This window comes from Lissotriton helveticus, chromosome 6 (assembly GCF_964261635.1).
Source record: "Lissotriton helveticus chromosome 6, aLisHel1.1, whole genome shotgun sequence".
In the NCBI taxonomy this organism is placed as follows: Eukaryota; Metazoa; Chordata; class Amphibia; order Caudata; family Salamandridae; genus Lissotriton; species Lissotriton helveticus.
This window is the reverse complement of record NC_136067.1, coordinates 1,175,425,882-1,175,450,408: the sequence shown is the minus strand read 5'-3', so window position 1 is coordinate 1,175,450,408 and position 24,527 is coordinate 1,175,425,882. Positions and strand designations below refer to the sequence as shown.

Genomic DNA, 24,527 nt, shown 5'->3' with positions numbered 1-24,527 from the left:
AAACAGCCAAGATGACAATGAGGTGGCACAATGTCAGAAGACGCAATGTGTAGAGGCACCTTCAGGGACAAGGTGACTCACCTGAAAGGTTTCAGAAACTGGGACACAATTGGAAAAACCTAATTGGATGACATAGCAGGCACAGGCTAGATAAAATATGTTCAGCACCTCCAGGAGGAATGTAACCTACATCAGACACATCACTATCAGTACCTAAGAATATGACACACTAGAAGTAATAGATGTGGCCTAAACATATATGCAGGAGGAAACACCAGCTGAAAAGAGGCTCTTGGGTTAAAAAGTGGGCAATGGGGAGCATTTCTCTGACCTGTAAAAAGCTTACTCGGAGGTTCCCAAAAGGTTTTCGATCCATGGCTCCCTTGACCCATTTGCCATTACCAGTGGCTCCCCACTGTAACTTTTTTGGGAGGGTGGGGTGGAGGGGGGGATGCAAGCTTGGCCTTGGGAGTACTTAAATATTTCACACTGAAAATAACTGGGATGAAGCTGATGAAGGTATTATAATCATATATGAAGAGTATTACTAAGGCGGCGCCTCGAATAAAATATTCCTAGTTACACTTTGCTCATGCCTTTTTTAGAGTACCCTCTCAAACTTTTTTCATCCCACTTACATTGCTATATAGCACCCATATGCATGTAGGCCCCATTGCCAAAGTGTTTCTGCGCTTAAAGAATATTTGCATGCACTTCTATTTCTACCCATGTCATACGTGCCAACACACCTGTCTCAGCAGAGTGACTCACGATTTTTTAAACCACAATTTTTTAAACCACATACAGCTTTATTTTTGATGCTCCTTCCTAAAATTGCCTCCAAATCAATGCAAGTAAAATAAATTCTCTGATTCTTTTTTTTATTAAACGTCCCTCTTTCTTGATTCTAAATGTTGCCATTATGCCATAAATTGTGTTTTACTTCCCTGTGCTCAAGGAGCGAGCAGGCCTGTCTGAGAATGTGTGTGTACTGAAAGAAATGTGTGCTGGAAGTACCTATGATTCAAGTACAAATGTCAATACTTAATAATACATAGTGTGCTTAATAGACAGGATAACTATACTTTCTTGATAACTTGCATTGGTGTAAAATGCATTTGGAAAAAAACGAAACTATTAACGAGTCTAACAAAATAAATCAGGAATCTTCTGCTTACTTTGGGAGTGTTGGAATGTGGGAATCCAGTGAACTATGGAGGTCATCTCCCTTGACATGCCATCAATTAAGCACTACGTTTACAACTTTAGGCATGTCACTTACAAATCATCAACATCATGCGTTTAAGTCTAATTAGTTTAACTGAAGCCCACAACCCCTTCAGCATTAAATGCATGGTGCGCGGCTCCCCTGGCTAAGTTTGACGACTCCCCAGGGAGCCACGGCCCACAGTTTGGGAACCACTTACCAATAACACTCTTGACAACCTGAAACATCTTAGAGAGAGATGGCAGAGAGATACTGGACAATTAGAGGACGTAGGCTGGGACGAAATACTCAGACATTCATGGGAGGTTGTCATCAGTGATCCAATTTCAGGCTTATTCAACTTAAAATACTGCAAATGGAATACAACTACAGGACTCATCTATTTAGGAGCCTTGCTCACGCCACCACCTGTGTTAAATGCACAGATGCTGTAGATGTAACGGTGTATCTGGTAGAGACGATTCTAGCAGCAGATTCCTTAACGTGGAATTATCCCCAGGTGTAAGACTGTATCCAGAAAATTTTCTTTGCCATAGCATCTCTGCGCGCCGGGGGGCAGTACCATGTGACTCCGCCCTGACGTCGTCCGCGGGCGTGACTTCACCAAGGTCACATAAGCCCCATCCCAGGGCGCTGACATCAGTTTTCTTTGGAGAACTTTTCCGCGCCACAACGCGGAGCCATCACAAACTAAAAACTGTGAGAATATGGGAACAGTGTGTGAAAAAATTTGATACACTGAAAGGGAAGAAACGAATGGTGAGAAACAGCATAATCCGGGAGAGTGCCAGGCACAGTGGCACCGAAAGTCAGAGCAGGCAAGAGCAAAGCACAGCTAACGAGAAGCAACCCTGCAAGCAACTACGACATGCTCCCAGGGGACAGAAGCAGGTGAAAAACATCACAACAGACGAAAGAGGCCTGCAATCCCAACTTATAACAGAGAGGGACAACAAGGCCAGAAGAGTAACGACAATTTACCCCAAGGCAACACCAACAAGGAGAGGTACATTCCCTGTAAAAAAACAAAGGGTCGAGCACAACCAAGAGACCCCAACTCAAAGGACTGCAGAGGAGTCAAAAGGTCAAGCAATGAAAAAGGGCATGAGTAGGCCCACACTTGCAGACCAGGGTTAAGGGACACAGAAGCACCCATGGACCACCCAACCAATCACCAGAAAGGAAGGAGTGAACCAAACAAACAGAACGAGCATCCCACTAGGGAGGAAGGGAAAGAGAGCACTCGCAGAAGACAAAAACCACCCGGAGGCAGGCGAGTGCAGAAGACTAAGCTGAAGGTCCTGGCAGATCAGGGAGGAAGGGCGGGTCGTAAAGAAATCTGCGGTTAGAATCGTCTCTACCAGATACACCGTTACCAAAGGTAAGTAACTTGTACATCTGATAGAGACTACTAGCCGCAGATTCCTTAACGTAGAACAGATACCCTAGCCATACCCAGAAGGGAGGAGTGCCTGCGAGAGAGCCTCCCAGTAGGAAAAAACACAGGGCCCCAGCAGGGGATGTGCAATGGGGACAAGAAGGGCGGCCTAGCCCCCACCAAGCAGAAGGAAGCAAGGACGAGGCCAGGACATCCGCACTTCATCCAAGGTACCAGGGACCTCCACCAGAAAGCCCCGGAGGGACAGACAACGGCAGAGGAGCACCGAGGAAGAAAAGAGTCACCCCAAATTCTAAGGAGAAGAGGTAGAAAGGGAGGCAAGCCGGGCACACAAGTGAAGAGGACAGCGGAACCGGCTTCAGCCTCGAGTCAGCAGGCAAGGCAGGAACGGTTCCACTGTCAAGGCAGGCGAGAGAAGAAAGACGTAGTCTCGCAAGGCTCCAGCAGAACAAAAGGCAAGGGCACACACCAAGGCCCCGGCTGTGGACCAGAAGAGCAGGCGTGCGCAGCTGGCAAGTACCATGAAGCCGAGCACCCAAACCAAGCCGAACGCAAGACAAAGGCAAAGGTCAGGGAAATCCAGAACAACCCCAAAAGGGAGGCCGAACCGACAAAACCGACCCACGAAAATAAGTGGGGCCAGAAGAGAGCAGGACAAGTATGTAGGACGGACAAGGCCGTCCACCACAACACAGGAAAAAAATTAGGAAACCCAATCCCCCCTGGAACACCAGACCGAGGACCAGGCCGAAACGCCAGACAAAAAAGGGCGAAAACACCACAGCACAACGCCGCAGACAACATGCCAAAGCCGGACCAGCGATGCAACGGATACTGAAAAGGACAGAACCTGGAGCAGCGCAAGCTATGCCCAGACAAGAGCAAAGAAACCGCACCAGCGGCATACAGTAGCGCCAGGAGATGAACCCGCAAGGGAGAGTCCACACCCTCCCAGCGTAGGACAAAGCTATACAATAGCTACAAGTACCCCACTTAGGGTAAGACAAGTCCCAAAGAAAACATGAGAACCACTCTTAGGGAAAAAATCCTGCATAAGAGAACAAAAACATAAGGAACTGCCTTTAGAACCACAGATGGCTTATCAATCAGCCAAAAAATACATAATTGCCAGAGGGGCTGAACCAGCAGTCAACAGAAAAGAGGGGCCAACCTAGGGACCCCGAAGGCACGTCAAACCACACAAACATACAGACGGGCCACTCAAAACACCAGATTCCAGGAAAAAGGTGGGATAACGCCTCCCATCAAGCCCCAGAGGATCAACAAGCCAAGCTTACGGAGGGGGAGGGAGACGGAGCCCCGCAAGAGACGTTGAATGGCGGAGTCCGCGTGGGTGTTAAACAAAAGAACAGGTCAACCAGACGGTCCCTAATATCTCAGGAAAATCACCATCACGCAACCAAGCATGGGGGCGGAGAGCCACAGCACTGGCCATAGCACGACCAAGAGCATCAGCAACACCTGCGACCGAAGGGACTCCACAGAATCCCACAGGCTGGAGGTAGCCCTGGCCAACACACAAAGTGTGTTAAGCGCTTGCAAAGCAGCACTGGAGGAAGCAAAGATGTTACGCCCCCATGAATCCAACCACCGGGCCTCTTGTGGGGGAGGAGGATTGGGGGGGGGGGGGGTTGGGGAAACAACACCAAAGGCAAGGAAGGAAAAGCAGTCTGCAGAAGAGGGCCCCGAGTAGAAGGGTGGATGGAAAGGCAGACTGGGTTGTGCAGAGCAGGACAGTGGCAGTGTAGGAGCAGCTGAGGCACCAAATCACTTGTGGCAGGATGCCACCAAGCACCCAGAAGAGAGTTGTGGAGTGAAGCTTTGAATGGAAGAATCAGCTCCCGTCCACCAGAGCCCTGGTGGAGAACTTCCAACAGATGATCCGTAGGGAATGGGGTGACGGGGTCACCCATTCGCAAAATGCCAGAGGCCGTGGAAATAGCCTGAACAAAGGCAACACTGGCCTCCGTAGGGCGCCACAGGGGAGAAAGCAATTCCTCCAGGGGCGACGGCTGTAAACTAAGCTGTCCGTCCTCAAGTCCAGCCGGAGGAATAAATGGCCAGCCCCTGAATAGTGGGGGATCCACGGACGAATGGGGAACCTGAGGGGCCCCCGGGGAAGGCGGAGAAGCCGGCAGAGCAACCAACCGCAAGCTGCGGAAGAGAGGGTCCGAGGGTTGAGGCCGCGGGGACGGCGAGGAGCCCTCCCTAGAAGATGCCGGTGAAAAAGCAACAACGCGGCGTCCTGGCTCCGGAGAAGAAGAGACCAGGAGATGGCAAACCTACGGAGAGGAAGGAACCTCTGGAGACGAGTCGAGGACCTGACGCCGGCACGGCGCTGTGAAGTCCGCCACAGGCGCCAACTCGATGTCGATTGGCACCGGAGTGGACATCGGCGGCGCCGAGTCTACCTCCACCACCAGGTGCTCCCTAGGAGAATGGGGCTGTGTCAGATCCGGTTCGGCTAAGGAACGGCGCCGAAAAGGCACCAGTTCGACCTCACACGAGGCAGCCGCCTACATAGAGGACCGAGAGGGACTCTGGAAAGCACCTCAGGACCCAGCCTTAACCCGCGGCACCGCCAGGACCAGGGAGGAAAGCCATTGGCGCCGAAAAGGCGCCGTCTCGGCCTCTGACCAGGCAGCCACATGCTCAGAGGACCGAGGGACGAGCCCTGAGTCCTGGCGATCTCCTGCGACGCCACAGGGAGCCCCGCAGGGATTTGCAGCGAGGCAGGGACGCGGTGGGTCAAAGAGGGGAGCCCCGCAGGACCGCACCCAGATGAGACAACACCACCCTCCTACAAATGAAGCTGAACCGGTCGGCGCCAGGGACGAATCCGCCGGCGACTCCGTGGAAGGCCCCGCGCGAAGCAAGGGCTCCGCGGACGTCTCAGGAGGTGGAGGAGGGGGCAAAGAAGCCTGCAGAGCCACAGTGTAGGCTTTCATCTGGGCCCTAGTTGCCCCGACGCCAGGGAACGGCGGGTACGGTGGCGACAGGCGAGGGTGCACGTCCCGAGGGGAACCCGCGCCCTCTGCCGAACGAGGACAGGGCCTCGGAGACAAGCTGCAGGACGCACCAGCTGGCGAGCGACGCCCTTGGGGCCATGGTGAAGGGTGATGCCGCAGTAGGAATCGGCAGCTCCTGAGGTTGGGGACTGACGCTGGGACGACACCTTCCTGGACAAGCGGGCCGACAGCAATTTCATCCGGCGCTCCCTCTGGGACTTCGGCTTGAGGTTCTGACAAGCGTCACAGTCCATAGAGTCATGGTGCTCGCCCAAACACCACATACAGCTAGGGTGAGGGTCCGTCGCCGACATCGGACGTGCACAAGAAGTACACATCTTGGAGCCCGAAGGCATTTGCACACTGTTCCTCAACACAAAGCGTGAAAAGAAGGCCTGAAAACAGGCCAGGACATGATCCAGATCTGCCTTGCACGCGGAAAAGAGAAAATCTGACGTCGGTGCGCCGGGTGGGTCTTACGTGACCTTGTGGACGTCACGCCCCGCGGATGACGTCAGGGCGGAGTCACGTGGTACAGCCCCCCACCCGGCTCGCAGAGATGCTATGGCAAAGAAAATTTTCAGGATCCAGTCTTACGCCTGGGGATAATTCTACGTTAAGGAATCTGTGGCTAGTAGTCTCTATCAGACACTTTCATACTTGGGCTCTGGGTATGGAGCCCAATGCAAATGACCTGATCGCAGATATAAAAGGATATATCAGAAATTATGGGAGAGAACGTTCCACTCGCACCTAAACAGGCTGTCCTTGTGGCTCCAGGGGACAATAGGCTCACTAGATGGATATAGGCAATGCTCTGCTCCATCGGTGCATGGTGGCTAAAATCGACATTATGAGACCCTGGGGAACCCAGACCACACCTACACTTGAGCAGTGGAGGAAAGGGATGTACATTTATATGGATGCTTAATAGATTACCTACAAGCGAAGAGATTGGCTTTGAAAGTTAAAACAAAATATGCGGCCTTTGAAGGGACCATATTAGACTATGACTAGAGTCAGAAACAAACACCATGTGGAATCGACTTACTGATGCAAGACGATGAAAGTTAAAAAAGCACCTAAGCTGTAGAAGGTATACTAGTCCTAAGTACATCTAAAGCGAACATTAGAATTGACGGAACCTTTCTGAGATGTTGAAATTTTCTGTGACTAATAATGTAATTCAAATGAAATCAATACAAAGTTACATAAAAAAGACTTACAGACAGGAAAGAAATTGTATTAGAATCAGCTTGCGCTCTACTGCGTGTGCACTGGTTCCAGAGAAATACAATACTTCACACAAAATATTTACTACCTAGATATTATGGGTGGAGACGACTTCTTCAGCAACAGTAAAGTGCAGGTTAGAAATATTGAAATATTTTGGCCCCTAACATTATATCTGTGAGGTTACAGGGAGCGCAAATTTCATACAAGATTATGGGGAAAAACATTTCAATGAAACAAATCCTTCTACCTTGGTACATGTTGGAGGGGTGTGTTAGAGTCATTCAGTAATTTATAAGTGATAGTAAAGGTTTTTTACTAAACATATATTCTGTCTAGCCCATATATACATATTGAAGATGTAAAGCAGGTGCACAAACACAAAACATTTATTATGTTAGAGAAATGTACCAAACCTAGGTATCAGAATTTAAATCAGCATGAAGTAAAAGGAGCCACAATATTCACAGCAGACACATTTTGCAGAAAACTTCCACATCAGATTCTTCATAAAACCGCTGTGGTCTCATATTGCTTCACCAGTGTGACAGGAATATTGCAGTCTCTGATAACAGATTGATATCTGAACTTTCTCCTTCTATTTAAAATTCATAAAATCTTGGTACATTTTGTAGTGAAAATGCTTACCTCTCCAGGACGGACTTTGATGTAAAAGTTGTTACGTTTGTAGGATATTTTTAGGATTTTTGGCCAAGCAAACCGATTGATTCGGAGTCTGTCCTTATAAATGAGCAATCCACTTGCAGATATTCCTAACATTATATCCACTGCTTCTGAATCCTACAGCCAAAACCAAATTAGGTATTGTTATAGATTACATTAAATTATGATGGTCCAGTCTTTCAATTCATAAGTGACTTAGTTACAAAACCAATTCAGAATATATTCTAATTTAGTAAGTTCTTAGAAAAAAAATCAACAGCAAGACCTGAAATAGTAGAGAGCTAAAAAAAAACGTCAAGGAAACCTAATTGTTCACCTACAAATCTCTCTTTGTGGATATTATTATAATCATTATTTATACTTGTTGTATTGTCTTTGTATAGAGTAACAAAGCACCCGTCCAGGACTTTCGGAATAGAATTTGAGAAGGTTCAATCAGCAGAAATATTAGATAACATACATGTTACAGAAAAGACAAAATAGCAGACACCCTGCGAATCAGAAAGAGGACAGTAGGAATGCATGCACATTACAGATAGTAGGATGTGGTAAACTCAAACCTATTATAGGCATTTGCTGTTTCATGAATGGTGAATAGTGTTCTGCAGAAATGCTATCTTCGCTACTAATCCCCTGAGTTATGTCATGCTGATATCATATCAACAGTTAATGTCATTGTTCTTTCATCAATGACAGTCCGGAGGGGATTCTTTAACCTCCTTTCATATTCCTTTTAGTAATTAGCAAGTCACAAATTTTTCTAAACATTGCCTGAGAAAGGGCCTTTGTAGAGCAAAGATTTCACGATATTTATAGTTGATGGAATTGATTTACTTCTTGAGGTCCCTTTTCTACCATGAGATAGTAAATATATATATGTTAGTTATTCAGGAGCGTTCAAGTGTTGTTTTTTACTTCATGCTTGTGCGTATTTGAGCTAATCAAGTCTAAATGTCAGGAGTGTCAGAGCGAGGATGTGGCCTAACGGATAGAGCGGTCGACCTCGAAGCAGGGGAGCCGGGTTTGAGTCTCGGCATGGAGTTTCAAAATCCTTCGATTTTGGGCAAATCACTTTAATCTTCAAAGAGCCTACCAAAATTAAATGTGACCGTCTGTAAACTAACTGGTGCTCATGTAAAGAGCTCTGATACCTTTAGGACGAGTTCACGCTATATAAAACTCTAAAACAAATGTGGTGACATTTCTCAGTTCCACGGGTAAGCTGGGCAGCAGAGTGGAACGATATTTTGAGGGATGCAATTTGAGTGCTGGAAAGGCCTGCAAGTAAGACATTCCCACATTAAGAGTATTGAGATGACCATAGCTATGAATACAGTCTTTAAATCTGCTCCCTGGAGGAAACGGCTGACCATGTCATTAATCTTCAGTTGATATTTTGCACTGTAAACTATGACCTGGACATAGATGTCTAGGCTGAGCTTTAAATCAATGGTGAAGGTTATAGATTTAGCAGTGGTAACAATTTAGGATTATAGATTTATGTTAATAATGTGGTCAATATACCTATTAAGATACTGACAGATGGTTTAGGATAAAAGTATTATAAACGATTTTTGTGAGCTCAACATTAATGTAATATATTTAATCCAAGTTTGCATAGCCTGTAGGTGGTCGGTGTAGAGGTTATTAGTTCACTCAATCCAAGGTACAATTGAGTATCACCCACGTATAAGTGGAAGAAAATCCCATGCCTACTTAATAATTCTCCTGGCCCTTGATTGCACAGGATAAGAATTATGGGGTCCGTTATCGAGCCTTGTTGGCACGTCAAAGGGTAATGGCATAAGTACAAAGGAAGAGTTAGCAATCTTAACACACTGAAATCCATTTGCCCAGTCCCTCATGTAAAACTGTGAGTAGAAAGTCATGGTCAATTGTGTCAAATGCTGAGGAAAGATTGAGTAGCATTAGTAGGCATGTGCTTACTTTACCCAAGAACTGCAGGTAGCAACGATTCTAGAAGGTTTGTTTTGCTACGAAGGCCATTAGCCCAGTGCGAAGGGCTGAGAAGCTGATGTTGTCATTTAGATGAATAAGAAAATAATTCTCAGTTATTCTTTCTTGGTACAAGATGCCTGTGATGAATCAGAAATTAAGCTACGGTCAGCATCGCCTCCTTTGCGCAGAGGTCGTATGTGACCTGTTTCAAGAGGGCGGGAATAGCAGCATTTTAGGTGAAACCTTTGCTATATTAAGTCATATAGGATAAAGAGTATTATTATTATTCTATGCAATATGGGAAGGAATACTTAATGGTCTGCGAATTAAAATGAGTGCAAATGCTCCAATCAGCCCGTAAAAGTGTTTTAGAATATCCACAAATAGGTCTATGTGAGAAGTTGTCTTGGTATATGCAGTCCAGCAATTAAAGTGGGCACCCTGTACCAGTCCAAACAACCCTTATGGTGATTTAAGAGGTCAAAGGTAACCTTAGAAAGCTATCCAAGTGGTAGGGTAGCTGTGAAGAGCAACCTTCAAGCTTAGAATGTTAAGCAGCTTGTTTTACCAGAGTGCAACATTATAGTATTGGTTATATGAAAGGAAAACCACACAGTAGTTATGAAAAAATGTATTTAATATAACACTCTAGTACGACACAGTATCTGCTACACGTAGATAATCACACGGCACACAAAACTGTAGCACAGAAACAATATTAAATAGCACCAATACACAGTGGGATCCAAGGGGAGACCAAATCATATACTAAAGTAGAGGTATAAGAACCACGACTCAAGTCAAGACAGTCTCTAGAGGATGTAGAATTGCTGGGACACCAAGGAACCACCCAAGGTGAGTAAGTAGGGACTGCAGAAAGGACGGGTACAGGGTGGGAACACGGCTGCATGCTACATACAATCCTATGTGAGAGTTGTGGTTGAAGTTTTAAACTTTAAGCACCCTTCTAAGGGGACTTCGAAGAAACCCCATGCAAGTTAGGAATTTGGAAAGACATGCTCCCATATGGATACCATAGTACCAGAGTTACCTATCACACGGATGCTGGGTGCCTTGTTCCAAAAGTGGCGCCGGAAACCGCTGTTGAGTTCTATGGAGGACTTCGAATAAGAAAGAAAGAAGGAAAGTGTCCGTCGGAATCCAATGGTGGATTCTTGGTGAAGAGTAACTGAAAGCAGAGGGGACTAAGTCTGGGTCCCCACCAATGTCGGGTGCCTTGAGGGGGTTCTCAACTCTGCAGGCACTAGGACCAGGAGATGCGAGGATGACCAGGAGCCGGATAAGAGCTGTCCCACGAAGGATGTTGAGAACTGAGGGGTAGGTGTCCAGCTGGAGCACCAACAAACTTGGCAATGGAAAACCACGCAGAAGGCCGAAGGAGGTTACGGTTTGGACCAGCAATGCCAAGGAGGCTCACCAAACACAGGGGAGTCAGTGCAGGCCTGGAGCAACTAGGAGAGCCATGATCCTACTTTCCTACACACAGTCTTTGTGATAGCAGACAGCTCTCACAGCAGATAGGGATGATGAGATCTCCAAGCAGGTGTATCCAACACCAAGCCAAATGAAGTGTGAAATCTCAGCACCTGACTGTCATCAGCTTCGCGGTGGCATTAAGTAGAGACAAACATAACAATGTGACCTGCCTAGAAACGTCCTCACCTTGAACAAAAGCACTGCACTCCAGCACCTCACCCCTGTTCATGTGTCTTCCCTTCTTAATTCTATTAATTACTATACATATTAAATGTTTTGACACAAGAGCTGTCCATGCCATGATAGTGTCACTTACACATTCACAACATACCACTCCATTCTCTTTAAATAGCACAACAACTTAGGCCTCATATTAGATAAAAGTTGCCCTTTTTCTAACAACAATAAACAGGAATTAGTAAACCTGCTCATTGATAAAGAACTCCTACAATCTAACAGAGGAAAATAGTACGAGCCACTTAATGAACCTTGAGGGAGGATCCCTCATCTGACGCATTCAAACATCTTAAATTTGTAAGTAAAATTTACAAACATTTGTATAAAGTCACATGTACATTCTTGAATAGAAGCCGGAAAATGGCAAAAGGTTGCACAAATAGCGGTTTAATATTCCAAATAGTCAGTTAGTTCGACCAGTTACATGATTTAGATGTGAGGAAGCTGATAAATTCTTTTCTAATTCAATCGGTGTTCTCAAAAAATAGATTGAGACTGTAGGAAAGTAGGATCGGCTTCTTATGGTTACCCCTACTTTTTGCTTCATTGTTATACTGTTTTGACTAGTCTGACTGGGATCCTGCTAATCAGGACCCCAGTCTATCTGCCTTCTCCCTAAACTGTTATGTACTTAGGTACTCTCTAGATTGGATACTGGGGTACCCTTGTCAGTCCCTAGTATATGGTACCCATGCACCCAGGGCAGAGGTACCCCAGAGGCCTCCCATGGGCTGAAGCATGTATTATGCCAACCATGGATGCAAAATGGACCTACAGGCCTGCCATTGCAGCCTATGTAAATTGGTTCATGCACCACTTACTTTAGATATAGGTTTACTATATCTAAGGTTCACTACACTTAGAACCTATAAGTCACCCCTATAGAAGGCCTTGACAATCCTGAAGGCAGGATGCTTGGTTCTAAGGACGCCCCTGCAGCCTACAATTTATATTGGGAACTCAGCAACAAGAATATGCAATTAGTGCAAATTCTACTATATGTGCTATGACACCTTTGCACAAACAAACTATTACTTTATCAATCCCTAAATGTAAAGGCAGCAGTAATGAAAAAAGACAAACCAAATTTCAAAGGAGTTTGACCAAAAGCAAATAGGACCATAAATCTTCTCATAGTAATTTTGTTATGTCCTAGGACCCGGAAATAGATACGAAAACTAAAGGTGAGAAATCCAGATATCGAAAATGTATTGAATAAAAAGGGTAACATCCTTCCGATTGAAATCAAGTTTACAGTCTTACACTGGCTACAATTAAACATATATCGAACATATCATGCACAAAAGTTTACAACATTCTATGGAACTAAGAATATATAAGGACTATTAAATGCACTTTTTAATATTAATGGCAGTTTTAAGAAGCACAAAAAATACAGTTATATGCGGCTCAATTTTGAAAAGCGCCAACACATCGTAGATTTAGTTTGGGCCATGTGTTTAATTAGCCCCACTCCCGAGCTGTCCGCCTGTACAGTTTAGATTTCTAAATCTATAATTGCCTATTTGTGATGTTACTTTTCTCTCTACTAAACATCTGCTCTTCCTATTGAATTTGGGACATATTAATCTTTCAGATTTCTTGTCTCTTAATTCTTGCCTCTCCGGCTCATCCGAGATATAATTTGACAACAATCCTCAACAGGCACAGGTCATTACAATTCTTTATTTACAAGTGCGGACACGCAAGCCAAGTGCTGAGGAGTAGAAAAAAACACAAGTAGGAATGAAAAAAGGAAACAAGTTTCAGTTCGAATTTCTGGAACTTTTCCAAATAAATTTCAATACGAAGCTTATTTATATATATATATATATATATATATATATATATATATATATATATATATATATATATATATATATATATATATATATATATATATATATATATATATATATATATATATTCACTGAAAAAACCATAGGTTATAGACCATATATAGTTAGGAATTAGCATTTACAAAACCTTGAAAATTCACTGAAAAAACCATAGGTTATAGACCATATATAGTTAGGAATTAGCATTTAAAAAACCTTATTTTACTCACACAAAACCATTGAAATTCCATATATAGTTAGTTGCACTAACTATATATCGCGCACCCGCAATCCACTGCTGATGATGTCACATATTACATCATTCATGACATGGTCAGTGACATCACTGATGACATCACTGATGACATCTCAAATGACATCACTGATGACATCACTGATGACATCATCCAGTGACTGTGTGTTTCTGTAAAGTTTAAATATGTTTTACATATTGAAGAATGAGTAGATGTATAACTGTCTGGACGAAGGATTTAGTAGGTGCATGACTGAATGTATGAGTGAGTGATTAAATGTGTCTCACTGAGTGCATGGGTTAGTGACTAAACTGTCTTAATTTGTGCATCATTATGTCTGTTGTTCTGTAAACTGCTGCATGTGTTGATCAGTAGCTATATGATTAACTATATGGGTTATTGATTGATTGTCCAAGTATTTGTATGGGAGACTGAGTGTGTGTGTGTGGCTGGCTGGGAGGTGTGTGACTCTGTGCAGATCAATGTGTACTTGTATCAATGATTGTATAAGAAAGTAAGTATGTGTTAGTATATGTTTGAAAATGTAAGGTGCTCTATGTTTAACTGTATAGACAAGAAAATGGAAGTGTGATTGATTCTTTACAGGACTGACTAGGTGTGTGAGTAACTCCATGGATGAGTGGCAGAGTGTGAGTGTCTGTATAGGTGTATGAGTGCATATGATAGTGTTGTAAAGATGAGTGATTGTATGTATGAATGATTGTATGGGTGAATGAGTGAATGTGTGTGTAGACGTAGGAATCAGTGAGTACGTATGTAGTAACTAGTATTGGTGTGTCAATGGTTTCAAAAATTATACTCTGTATTTAACACTGGGTGAAACAGAGGTTATATTAAAATGTGAGGAGATGCATTGTATTGTCACATGAATGATATCATCAGTGATGTGGTCATTGATGTCAAATGAGATGTCATCAGTGATGTCATCAGTGATGTCATTTGAGATGTCATCAGTGATGTCATCAGTGATGTCACTGACCATGTCATGAATGATGTAATATGTGACATCATCAGCAGTGGATTGCGGGTGCGCGATATATAGTTAGTGCAACTAACTATATATGGAATTTCAATGGTTTTGTGTGAGTAAAATAAGGTTTTTTAAATGCTAATTCCTAACTATATATGGTCTATAACCTATGGTTTTTTCAGTGAATTTTCAAGGTTTTGTAAATGCTAATTCCTAACTATATATGGTCTATAACCTATGGTTTTTTCAGTGAATTTCAATGGTTTTTTAATAGCAAATATCATAAGCTGTTGAATGTCAAGTACGTGGTAAGTGAAAACATTTTCGTGTTTATGCACACTGATCTGCTTTGAATGGTGCCCCCCCCCCCCTCATTTCTATTAGGAGTACTCTCTCTTTGCACATAGTGAAGGGTAGTTAACGCAGGCCTTTGCCCCCGTTGTAATACGTCGTGCCTGCTTCTCTCTCCATTTGATTGATTGTTATCCAAGTATTTACTGTTTTAGAATTGGTTCTCTTTGGTTCATTCTCTATTTACAAACAAACACAGAGTCGCAATACTCTGTTTAGTCTTTGCAGATAACGAAAAATCGTGTAAAAAAAAAAAGAAAAGGAATCGAGCAAAATCAGTAGGCCACTAATGGGATCTCTTTTTGACCTCGCTAAAATAGAAACATTAGGAACAACCCCTCATGACAAATACAAAACTAGTGAAATGAACTGAACTCCACACAATGATGGCTGCAAAACAGCTCGGCTCCGCCACCCACCCCGCCCAAAATAACGATAAAGAGCGGCTGCCATGATTGGTTGCGGAATGGCCACGACGGAGCTACGAAATGGTGCTGCTCTCATGCTAACCCCAGCTTCAGTCTGAAACATCCAGAAACACTGTAGACTACCAATTCGATCGGTAGCGCCCCAATGTAACCCGGTAGAGAAGAACTAGCCCTCCCCTCTTTGACTAATGGTTCTTGTTGCCTGTCCCTTCTGTTGTCATTTAACAGAACTATTTAGCCTGCTGAAAGGGGTTGTGTTCCGACCGCTGGTTGGTGGAGACATTTTGACTATATTCTGGACCTGCGTTGTCGCGTAATGCGTCATATGACGCGCCGCGTTAGCGCATCCGGAAGTCATCCGGGTCGCGCAGCGCGTAACGTAAGCATAACAAGTCATGTGACTTGTTAATAAAACTTTTCATTGGTTCATTTTACTTTTCTTATTCTAATGATGAAAGGCTTGGTCATATGACCTAAAAATTACGCTTTTTATTACTTCCGAACAATATTTTTTCTTAAATATATGTTATAATGTTCCAGGCTAATGTACTTTCCCGGAAAATTTACAACTGTCCTGCAAGTAAAATATATTCTTTTTTCGAGAAAAAGAGCGTTTCTTCGTCCCATGACGGAGCCATTGAGCAAAAGAGGGTCGACCTGCTGTCTTAGTCGCCGATACGCCTGAATATGAGATTCTTATCGATCACTTTATGTTGCAGGAATAGAAAACACAACAGCCCTTGACCATTTATCTTTACTGCGTTCCTTCGTATTATACCTTTTACCCTTCATGTAATTGGTCTGCTTTATTTCACTTGCCTTTTAATGATTCTAAAACAGTGACTATTATTAAAAACTTTACCATTGTATTTACTACTACCATGTTTTCTTTTAAAAACCTTTATTGTGGGGGCGTGGCCAAGATGGCGGAGTGAACGGACGTGTTCTGCCGGAGCTCCTGCGCCCGCCAAGGCCCTAAGCCCTAATCGCAGCTTCTCTCCCCCCTAGCCGAGCCTGGTGGCCGGGTGTGGGCGAGGAGATCCCCAGGTGCAGCAGAGCGAAGCTCCGGTCCCTTAGGGAGCCGCAGCGCAGACAGCGGAGGTCTCGGCCGCTTGCACGCGCAGCGGTGGTGACGAAGCAGCCCGCATTGAGGGCCCACCTGAGGCGGCGCCGGCCCGGAGGGCGAAGTGACGGACCTCCGCACTGCAGAGAAACGGGCCCGGAGGGGAACGGCCACGAGTTGGTGGCTTTTGCTGCGCCGGCCCCCGGAACTAGTGGTGCCCGACGTCTGGAATCGCGGAGGACCCCGGCTCCCCCCCGGAACTACGCGAGGCCGCGGCTGCGGCCCAGCGAGAGACGAACAGAGGCCCGGAACACCGTCGGCGCGAGGTGCAGGAGAGCCGGGCGCTCGCAGGAGAGTGGTCGGCGGACCGGCACCGGGAGCGCGCGGGGCGGCACTCTGGTAAGAAGAAGTGCCCTGGCCCCGTTCCCGCCCCCAAATCTACCTGAGGCCGCGGCTGTGGCCTAGTCGGCGGTGGTCCGGAGCCAGGACCGGACGGAGATAGAGCACGGCCCGGAGCGGACTTCTTGGGACTCGGGGCTTGGGCAAGGGCCGGACGGCTGACTCGACAGGCCGCGAAGGGGGACACTTGCACGGAGACGGAGCGGGGCCCTGGCTCCGGGCCGCTATGACCGGAGGTGGAGAGGGAGAGACCGGGTGAGCGAGAGTGGGTGTCCGGAGGAGTGAGGACTCGTGGTGCACCTCGCAAGGGTGACCCTGCGATTTTCGCGACACCTACCCCCTAGGGCCCGGCTGGAGGGACGGATTGAGGCCCGGAACACAGTGGCTGGACAGCACTGAGACGCCGTTGTCGAGACAGGCGCGGGAGGGGCGCAGACTGCCCCGGTGCATCACGGAGTGACTGTGACCGATACCGAGGATTGAGGGGCGGTAGTAAGCCGCGACGCCGGCCAAGAGCGGGACACCGGTCGAGGGCCCCCCCCCCCCCCCTCTACGCCACGGACTCGACACCAGAGGTGAGGAGTGAGCTGGGTGTGTGTGTACCGCAGCGCCAGGCCCCCGTGGGAGCCCCGGGTTGCCCGGAGGAGGTTGGGAGTCTGAGACATTTCATACCATAGAGGCAGGGGAACCGGAGCAACGCCTGTCACCGGCTGGGACGGCAGTAGGGCAACCTGGGAAAAGCGCCGAGCGCCATTGAGTTCTTCCTGAGTGGCCGGCAGCCGGGGGCCTGAACGTGGGTCGCTGGACTTGTCGAGGTACGACCCGCATAGCGCAGGCTCTCGAGGGTGCAGGCCGAAGATACGGGCCTACCCCGAGGTAACAGATCAGCTGGGGACTGCCAGAGCTCACACGTGCACTGCGGCGCAGGGGAGAAGATGGCCGGGCAGAAAGGCGGCAAAGGAGGCAATCGGACGCTCGCAGACATGCTCAATAAACCAGCCAGCAAAGGGGACAAGCCCCCGACTCAGTCAGGAGGTGCAAGCGGATCGCAAGGAGGGAACAGCGGTGAGCCACCGGTCACCAGATCCTTTTTGGAGTCCTTGTTTGGGACCTTGCGGGACGACTTTCTAGAATTGAAGAAGGAAGTGGCCGGTGAAGTACGAGAACTGCGCAGGGAGGTGGACGGTCTTGGGGAGAGGGTGGAAGCGGTTGAGACCTCCACGCAAAGGCAGGACGATGAGATAACACACTTGCAGCAGGAGGTCCTCCGCCTCAGGGACCAACACATTGACCTACAACTGCATAACGAGGATCTGGAAAACAGGGCAAGGCGGAACAACATACGAGTCCGGGGGGTGCCGTCCACGGAAGAGACTTCTGGCATTGTGGTCTATCTGCAAGAACTGTTCCGCACTGTCCTCGGCGAGCCTGCGGACTTCCCTATCAGGATTGACAGGGCTCACAGAGTGGGCCCGCGACGACGGGCGAATGGCCCTCCACCGGACATACTGGCTTTTCTTCCTGACTTCCCGCTGAAAGAGAGGATCATGTATGAAGCGCGGAAGAAGCAAACGATAGCATTCAGAGATCACCAGGTGGCACTTTTCCAAGACCTGGCTGCAACAACGCTCCAAAAACGCAGGGCGTTCAAGATAGCAACTGACTTCCTAAGACAGCACGACACGCCCTACTCGTGGGGGCACCCCTTCCGCCTCATTTTCCGTTGGAATGACGAGTTGCACCAGCTGAGGTCTCTTCAAGATGTCTGCGAGGTCCTAGGAATCACGGCAGAAGAAGAGGAGTCGTCCACGCCCCGACGACGGAGAGCTTCAACTGACGGTGGCTGGCGGAGAGTCTCGAGACACAGGCCGCAGAGAGCCACGCAGAGACCGGACTCGCCGACAGTGAGATCTGGCATGGCGGACGCACTTCGAACTGCTACTGAGACCTCGATCGAAGGAGAAGTAGCGCTGACGGCCTAACAGGTCTCCGGGGGGAGATTGACAATGCATTACTGTTAATGCGGGCTTGGGGTGGAGGTGGGTGCGGGAATGCGAAGGCAGGATGCGGGTGGCTGATCGCCCATGAAGGTACCTCACCACAGACCTGTCCGTACGGGGCAGGCCTGGGACTCTTTGGACTACGAACTGTTGGGAGGGGATGGGTTGGGAGGCTCAAGTTGGGGGAAGGGGGAAGGGGAGGCAGGGGTTTGGGAGTTGGAGTTCGGGGGTCTGGGGATCCGGGAGGGGGGAGTTAGGGGCGACTCAGTCCGGTGTCGGTGTTATGTGTGTTCAGCTGACCCGGACCTTACGGGCCGATTCATGGCCGGGATTGGCACTGGCCGCCTTCGCCTGCTTAGTGCTGAAAGGTTACATTGATCTGGTATGGCGGGCTTGAAAGTGGTGACTTTGAATGTGAAAGGCCTAAACAACCCCACGAAGCGAAGGGCAATTCTCTCCCTATTAGAAGCCTCGCAGGCGGACATCTGTCTGTTACAAGAAACGCACTTGTTGGTGGGTGATTGCCATAGAATGCGGTCCCGTGCCTTCCCCACTCAGTTTTTTTCTTCCCACTCCACTAAAACGGCGGGAGTTGCTATATTGGTATCTAAATCCTTTAGGGGTGAGGCGCTGCACAAATTAGCTGAACAGAAGGGGAGACTGCTGGTGTACAGATTCAAGCTGGGGCCCCTACATCTCACGGTGGGGTCGGTTTACTGCCCAAACGAGCGCCAGGAACACTTCCTCCACACCGCGCTGATAGATTTCACTGCATCCCCCGATCGACATCTCATTCTGGGGGGGGACCTCAACATGGTGTTGGACTCCTCACTAGACAGATCTGCACAGCGCTTTCCACAGACTGGGGAATTCTCGGACACTATGAAAACGCATTTGGCCGACCTCGACCTGCACGACCTATGGAGAGGGCTCCACCCCACAGTTAGGGACTACTCATACTTCTCACACGCGCACAAAACGTATGCAAGGCTGGATTACTTGCTGGTCTCGGGCCCGGTTAGGGACATGGCCACTGCCTCGGAGGTCGGGGTCATCTCCCTCTCGGACCACGCTCCGGTCTCGGGTACCTTTCTACCCCCATCGGTCCCTGTTCAACGCGGAGTCTGGCGCCTGCGAGACGCCCTTTTACACAAAAAACCTGTGGTGCAGCGTGTTACCGAGGCTGTGCATGACTTTCAGTTGCACAACGCTAACTCTGACACCACCCTGGCGACCCAGTGGGGGGCTCTTAAGTCGGTCCTACGGGGGGAATTCATATCAATATCGGCAGCCGAGAACAGGGAAAGGAAAATTAAACGGGAAGAACTCACACAAAATGTCAGGGAACTGGAACAGGTGCATCGGCGCACGGGGGCTCCCAGAATCTGGAAACAGCTGAAAGCGGCGAGGAAGCTCCTGTCGTCTCTAGATCTGGACAGGGCTGAGTATGCGGCACTCCGCTTGAAACACGCTTTTTACACAGGAGGGGATCGCTGTGGCCGGTTATTGGCGGCTAAGCTTAGAGTTGCACACCAGTGTCGTCGGGTCAAGGAACTCGCGGTGCCTGATGGGCGCATGGTTACGGACGACGCCGATATAGCTGAGGCGTTCCGGCAGTTCTACTCCGAGCTCTACGCGGAGGACGGGGCGGCTACTGGGGACCCAGATGACTACCTGGACTCGGTGACTCTTCCGTCCCTAGATCGTATTCAGACTGACTACTTGGACCGAGAGATTAGGATGGAGGAGGTTATCTCGGCGATCGCCAGGCTGAAACTCGGGAAGGCTCCGGGACCGGATGGTTACACCACCCTCTTTTATAAAACGTTTTGCACCGTCCTAGCTCCGATATTGGCCAAATTGTTTAACTCCTTTCGCTGTCCCGGCGCTATCCCGTCGGATCTTCTGCATGCCACAGTTTCGGTCATACCCAAACCCGGGAAGGACAGGGCTCAGTGTGGCTCGTACAGACCGATCTCCCTCCTAAACGTGGACCTGAAGATCTACACTGGGATCTTGGCTGCGAGATTGGCGCAATATCTCCCTGGACTAGTTGAAGCGGACCAGTCAGGCTTTATACCTGGCAGGCAAACGGTAGACAATACCAAACGGTTGGTGCACGTACTGGAAAAGGCCTCCCGGATCCCGGGGGAAAGGATGCTCCTCTCAGTCGACGCCGAGAAAGCGTTTGACCGGGTGCACTGGCCGTATCTAGAACGGGTGATGGCTCGAATGGGCATAGGGGAGAAATTTAGGTGCATGGTCTTTAATTGTTATAAATTCCCGTCGGCGGCAGTACGAGTCAACGGCTGTGGCTCAAGGCGTTTTAAGATCGAGCGCGGCACGAGACAGGGGTGTCCGTTGTCCCCTTTACTTTTTGCCCTCTACATGGAGCCCTTTGCCCAGAGAGTGAGACAAAATGCAGATGCCACGGGAGTGCGGATGGGGGGTTATACCCACACAGTGAGCTTGTACGCAGACGATGTCATTTTTGCGCTAGAAGATCCGCGGAGGTCCTTGCCCGCATGTATGGAGGAGCTAAGGGCTTTTGCGACTACGGCCGGGTTCAGGATGAACATGGGGAAATCCACAGCGTTGGATCTCTCCCTGACACCCGGGACGAGACTCGATTTGCAGAGGCGTTACCCGCTGAGGTGGTCACGGGACCATGTGCCTTATCTGGGCATCCTACTGGCCCCCACACTGTCGGCGACGGTAGCGGCTAATTATGAGGCGTTAGGCGGGAAAGTGAAAGAGGAGCTGGGGAGGTGGAGTAAGGGGACGATATCATGGCTAGGCAGGATAGCAGCGCTGAAGATGACCGTGCTACCACAGATCCTATATCTCTTCCGAGCACTTCCGCTACAGCCCCCTAAGGGCTGGATGCGGATGATGCAGACAGCCCTATCCCAATTTGTCTGGCAAGGCCGGGTGCCTCGGATGAAGAGAACACTGACGACCCTGGCGCCGGAGGCAGGTGGACTGGGTGTCCCTGACCTTCACAAGTACTTCCAGGCGTCCCAACTGAGATACTTGGTGGAGTGGAGCAGATGGGAGTCGGACAAGCACTGGCTCTTCCAAGATCAGGCGGTGGCGGGCCGTCCGCTGCAGGAGCTGCCGTTCCTGCGTAGACAACACAGACCCCCGAACCTTTACGCCTCATGTGTTACTAGGGTTCCGCTGCGGGTGTGGGACGCTACCTGCGAACGGTTCGAACTAACCACATTCCCCTCCCCGTTTACCCCTATTGTGGATAACCCAGACTTCACGCCAGGGGTGGAACCGGGTGCTTTTGCGCGTTGGCGGGAGAACGGCTGCAGGGCGCTTTTTCATGTGTACGGGGAAGGCGGAGTCCTCCCCTTTGAGGCCCTTAAGGAGAGTTACCAGCTGCTCGAGGCGGATAGGATGCGATACTGGCAGGTTAGACACTGGGCACTGCACCCTCAAGTACGGGACGCGGCAGATAGAAAGCTGCTCCCTTATGAGCGTTGGTTGGCGACGCGCACTTCAGACGCGAAACTCATATCGGATCTATACAAAATGCTGCAGCCTCCGTCCACACATATCTATAACCCCGGGAGGGAGAGGTGGAACAGGGAACTTGGAAGAACGCTAAGCCACAAAGAATGGGAGCAGATCTCATACAGAGCGCGACATTCTGCATATCATGTGGGGCTTACGGAAACATTCACGAAGGTTTCGACGTACTGGTACCGCACTCCTGAACGCTTGCACGAAATGCACAGGCCCATAGACAATACATGTTGGCGCGCTTGCGGGCACATTGGGACTTTAACACATATCCTATGGGACTGCCCACTACTACAGGACTATTGGAGGGAGGTGCTCGATGAAATTGATAAATGTTTTGGCATCGAATTACCTCGCCTCCCGGCCTATACCTTACTGGGCCTACCTAACGCCTTAATGTTTCCGTTGAAATCCCGGAGAGGGAGACACATAGCCATTGCCTTGGGCTCTGCCGTGCAGAACATTCTAATACACTGGCGCACCTCCACGATCCCCTCGATCACGGGCTGGTTGCACAGGCTGTGGCATGTCCTAGGTATGGAAAAAATTTCACTTACACTAGCTGGGGAGGTCGACCAATTCACTGAGCTGTGGCAACCATTCCATACTTTATTGGCTACTGAATTCAGGGAGCTTACATGCCCCAGGTATCTGAGACTCCTTAGGCTTACACCACCGATCACCTGAATAGATAGGGGGAAGGTAGAGGGATAGGCCAGTGGGTTGGATGCGTGAAGAGAGAAGGCTTGTGAGTGTCCGTGACCCTTTCTTGCGCGGCACCGGACTGAGAGTTGGGGGGAGGGGGGGAAGGGCGGGTCGGGGGGGTTGTTGGGGAAGTTTATTAAGTTTTTAGTGAAGTACGGAGAGCTTGGTCTTTGCTTCCCGGTCGACGTTCGACCGCAATGCTTGAGGATGACACATGTAACCGCTCTTGCTTGATTTAGACTATTGGACCACGACGGTGGCGGTGAATTTTGAAGTCTGTATTGGCAGTTAATTTGCTCTCTGGGAATTGTTTATTATTGCCCGACCTCTTTCATGCTTTCCAATGCTATGTCTCTGTACTTCCTCAATAAAAATACTTAAACCTAAAAACCTTTATTGTGAAAATTTCATTATACAAATACGAGCCTATAACCACGTGGGCCGGCCACGGAGCAAACTGTAATCGTATATGATGAGTAGACATTTACACTGTAGAGGAACGTAACGGGCGGGCCATTAGGTTGCAAGAACTAAGGTGTCTAACAGTTACGGAATCGGTGGACGTACATTTTATAATTAAAATACGACAGGGCCAGTTACAATACAATTATCTAGATATACATTTGCGGGCAAGTACCATGGGTGACGTTAATTCGAACTTTCAATAGTACAGTAATCAATAACACATCAGAACTTAATATCAATAGGGATGTCGAAATATTCAATCAATTCTCGTCCCGCCCGCCATGTGCTTCAAAACTGCATACGTATCTCGTGATTTCAAGGTTCTGCAACCAGTACACAACAAGGAGTTACGAGTCCCATTTATTCCGGCGCCATTTTGGGCGAGGACGGGCAGGTCCAGGATATAGTCAAAATGTCTCTACCAACCATCGACTATGATGATGTTTATATGCTGTATTTATTAGAGTAACACTCATCTGTCCACATGAAATTAATTTGCCACAATCTAAACATGTCATTTTAATCTTTCCAAAGTTCTTCTAAATATTTGGGACCGTTTCCCTTGCCTCTGATGCTGTCAGTGCCACTTCTTTGATGAATGTACTAGCAGGTCAGGGGTTCTCCTCCAAATCTCTCTTTTATGCAGCACTATAATTAATTGGTGCCACCTCTCCATATGACGATGCATGGTATAGTTACCATAACTATATTTTTTTTCGGTTCCTCTGGAGAGTTCATCGTGGCAGATGAAGCGTGTAACGTACCGGGCATTTACCTTTTTTTGCATGTACAGGAAAGGAAAAAAAAAACGAGCGTCCGAGTTCTAAGGTGTCCCAGGGCCATTTTAGTGGACCAGGCCCAAATCCAAAGAACAGGCCGCCATTTTGAGAGTCCTGTTGCAGCCGCCTGTCGCTGTAGCATCAAGAGCAGCCGAAACTCAGCTGAATGGCAACTGAAACGGTAAAGGGGCGCCCATTACAGCAGACGAGCCTCCACCTAGGAAGGCCCGTTCACGCCGCCCCCCCCCCCCCCCTTCGGGCACCCCACGCCGTTATTCGGAGCAGTATTGTAGGATGGCCACACCAGTGCGGCAACTTGCTAGACATCACCTCGGTGGTAACCGAATCTCAGCGCCTTTTGGTGTCTTCTCTTCAGAAAATATTGTTGCGCTGCCTTTGTCCCCATTCGCACATCGGTCCGCTACTGACGCCATCTCACAGGCTAATGGGGCGCCCC

At 48.3% G+C, this 24,527-nt stretch overlaps 1 protein-coding gene across 20 annotated transcripts in view; it reads right to left on the bottom strand.

Moving 5' to 3' along the window:
* The window catches only part of EPB41L2 (erythrocyte membrane protein band 4.1 like 2), a 1,174,544-nt gene that overhangs the window by 286,923 nt on the left and 863,094 nt on the right, over positions 1 to 24,527 (bottom strand). For all 20 annotated transcript variants that reach the window (XM_078648868.1, XM_078648862.1, XM_078648871.1 and 17 more), the window contains one exon: positions 7,538 to 7,690. In XM_078648868.1, coding sequence (XP_078504994.1) covers positions 7,538 to 7,690 — 153 coding nt within the window. The remainder of the gene's footprint in view (positions 1 to 7,537; positions 7,691 to 24,527) is intronic.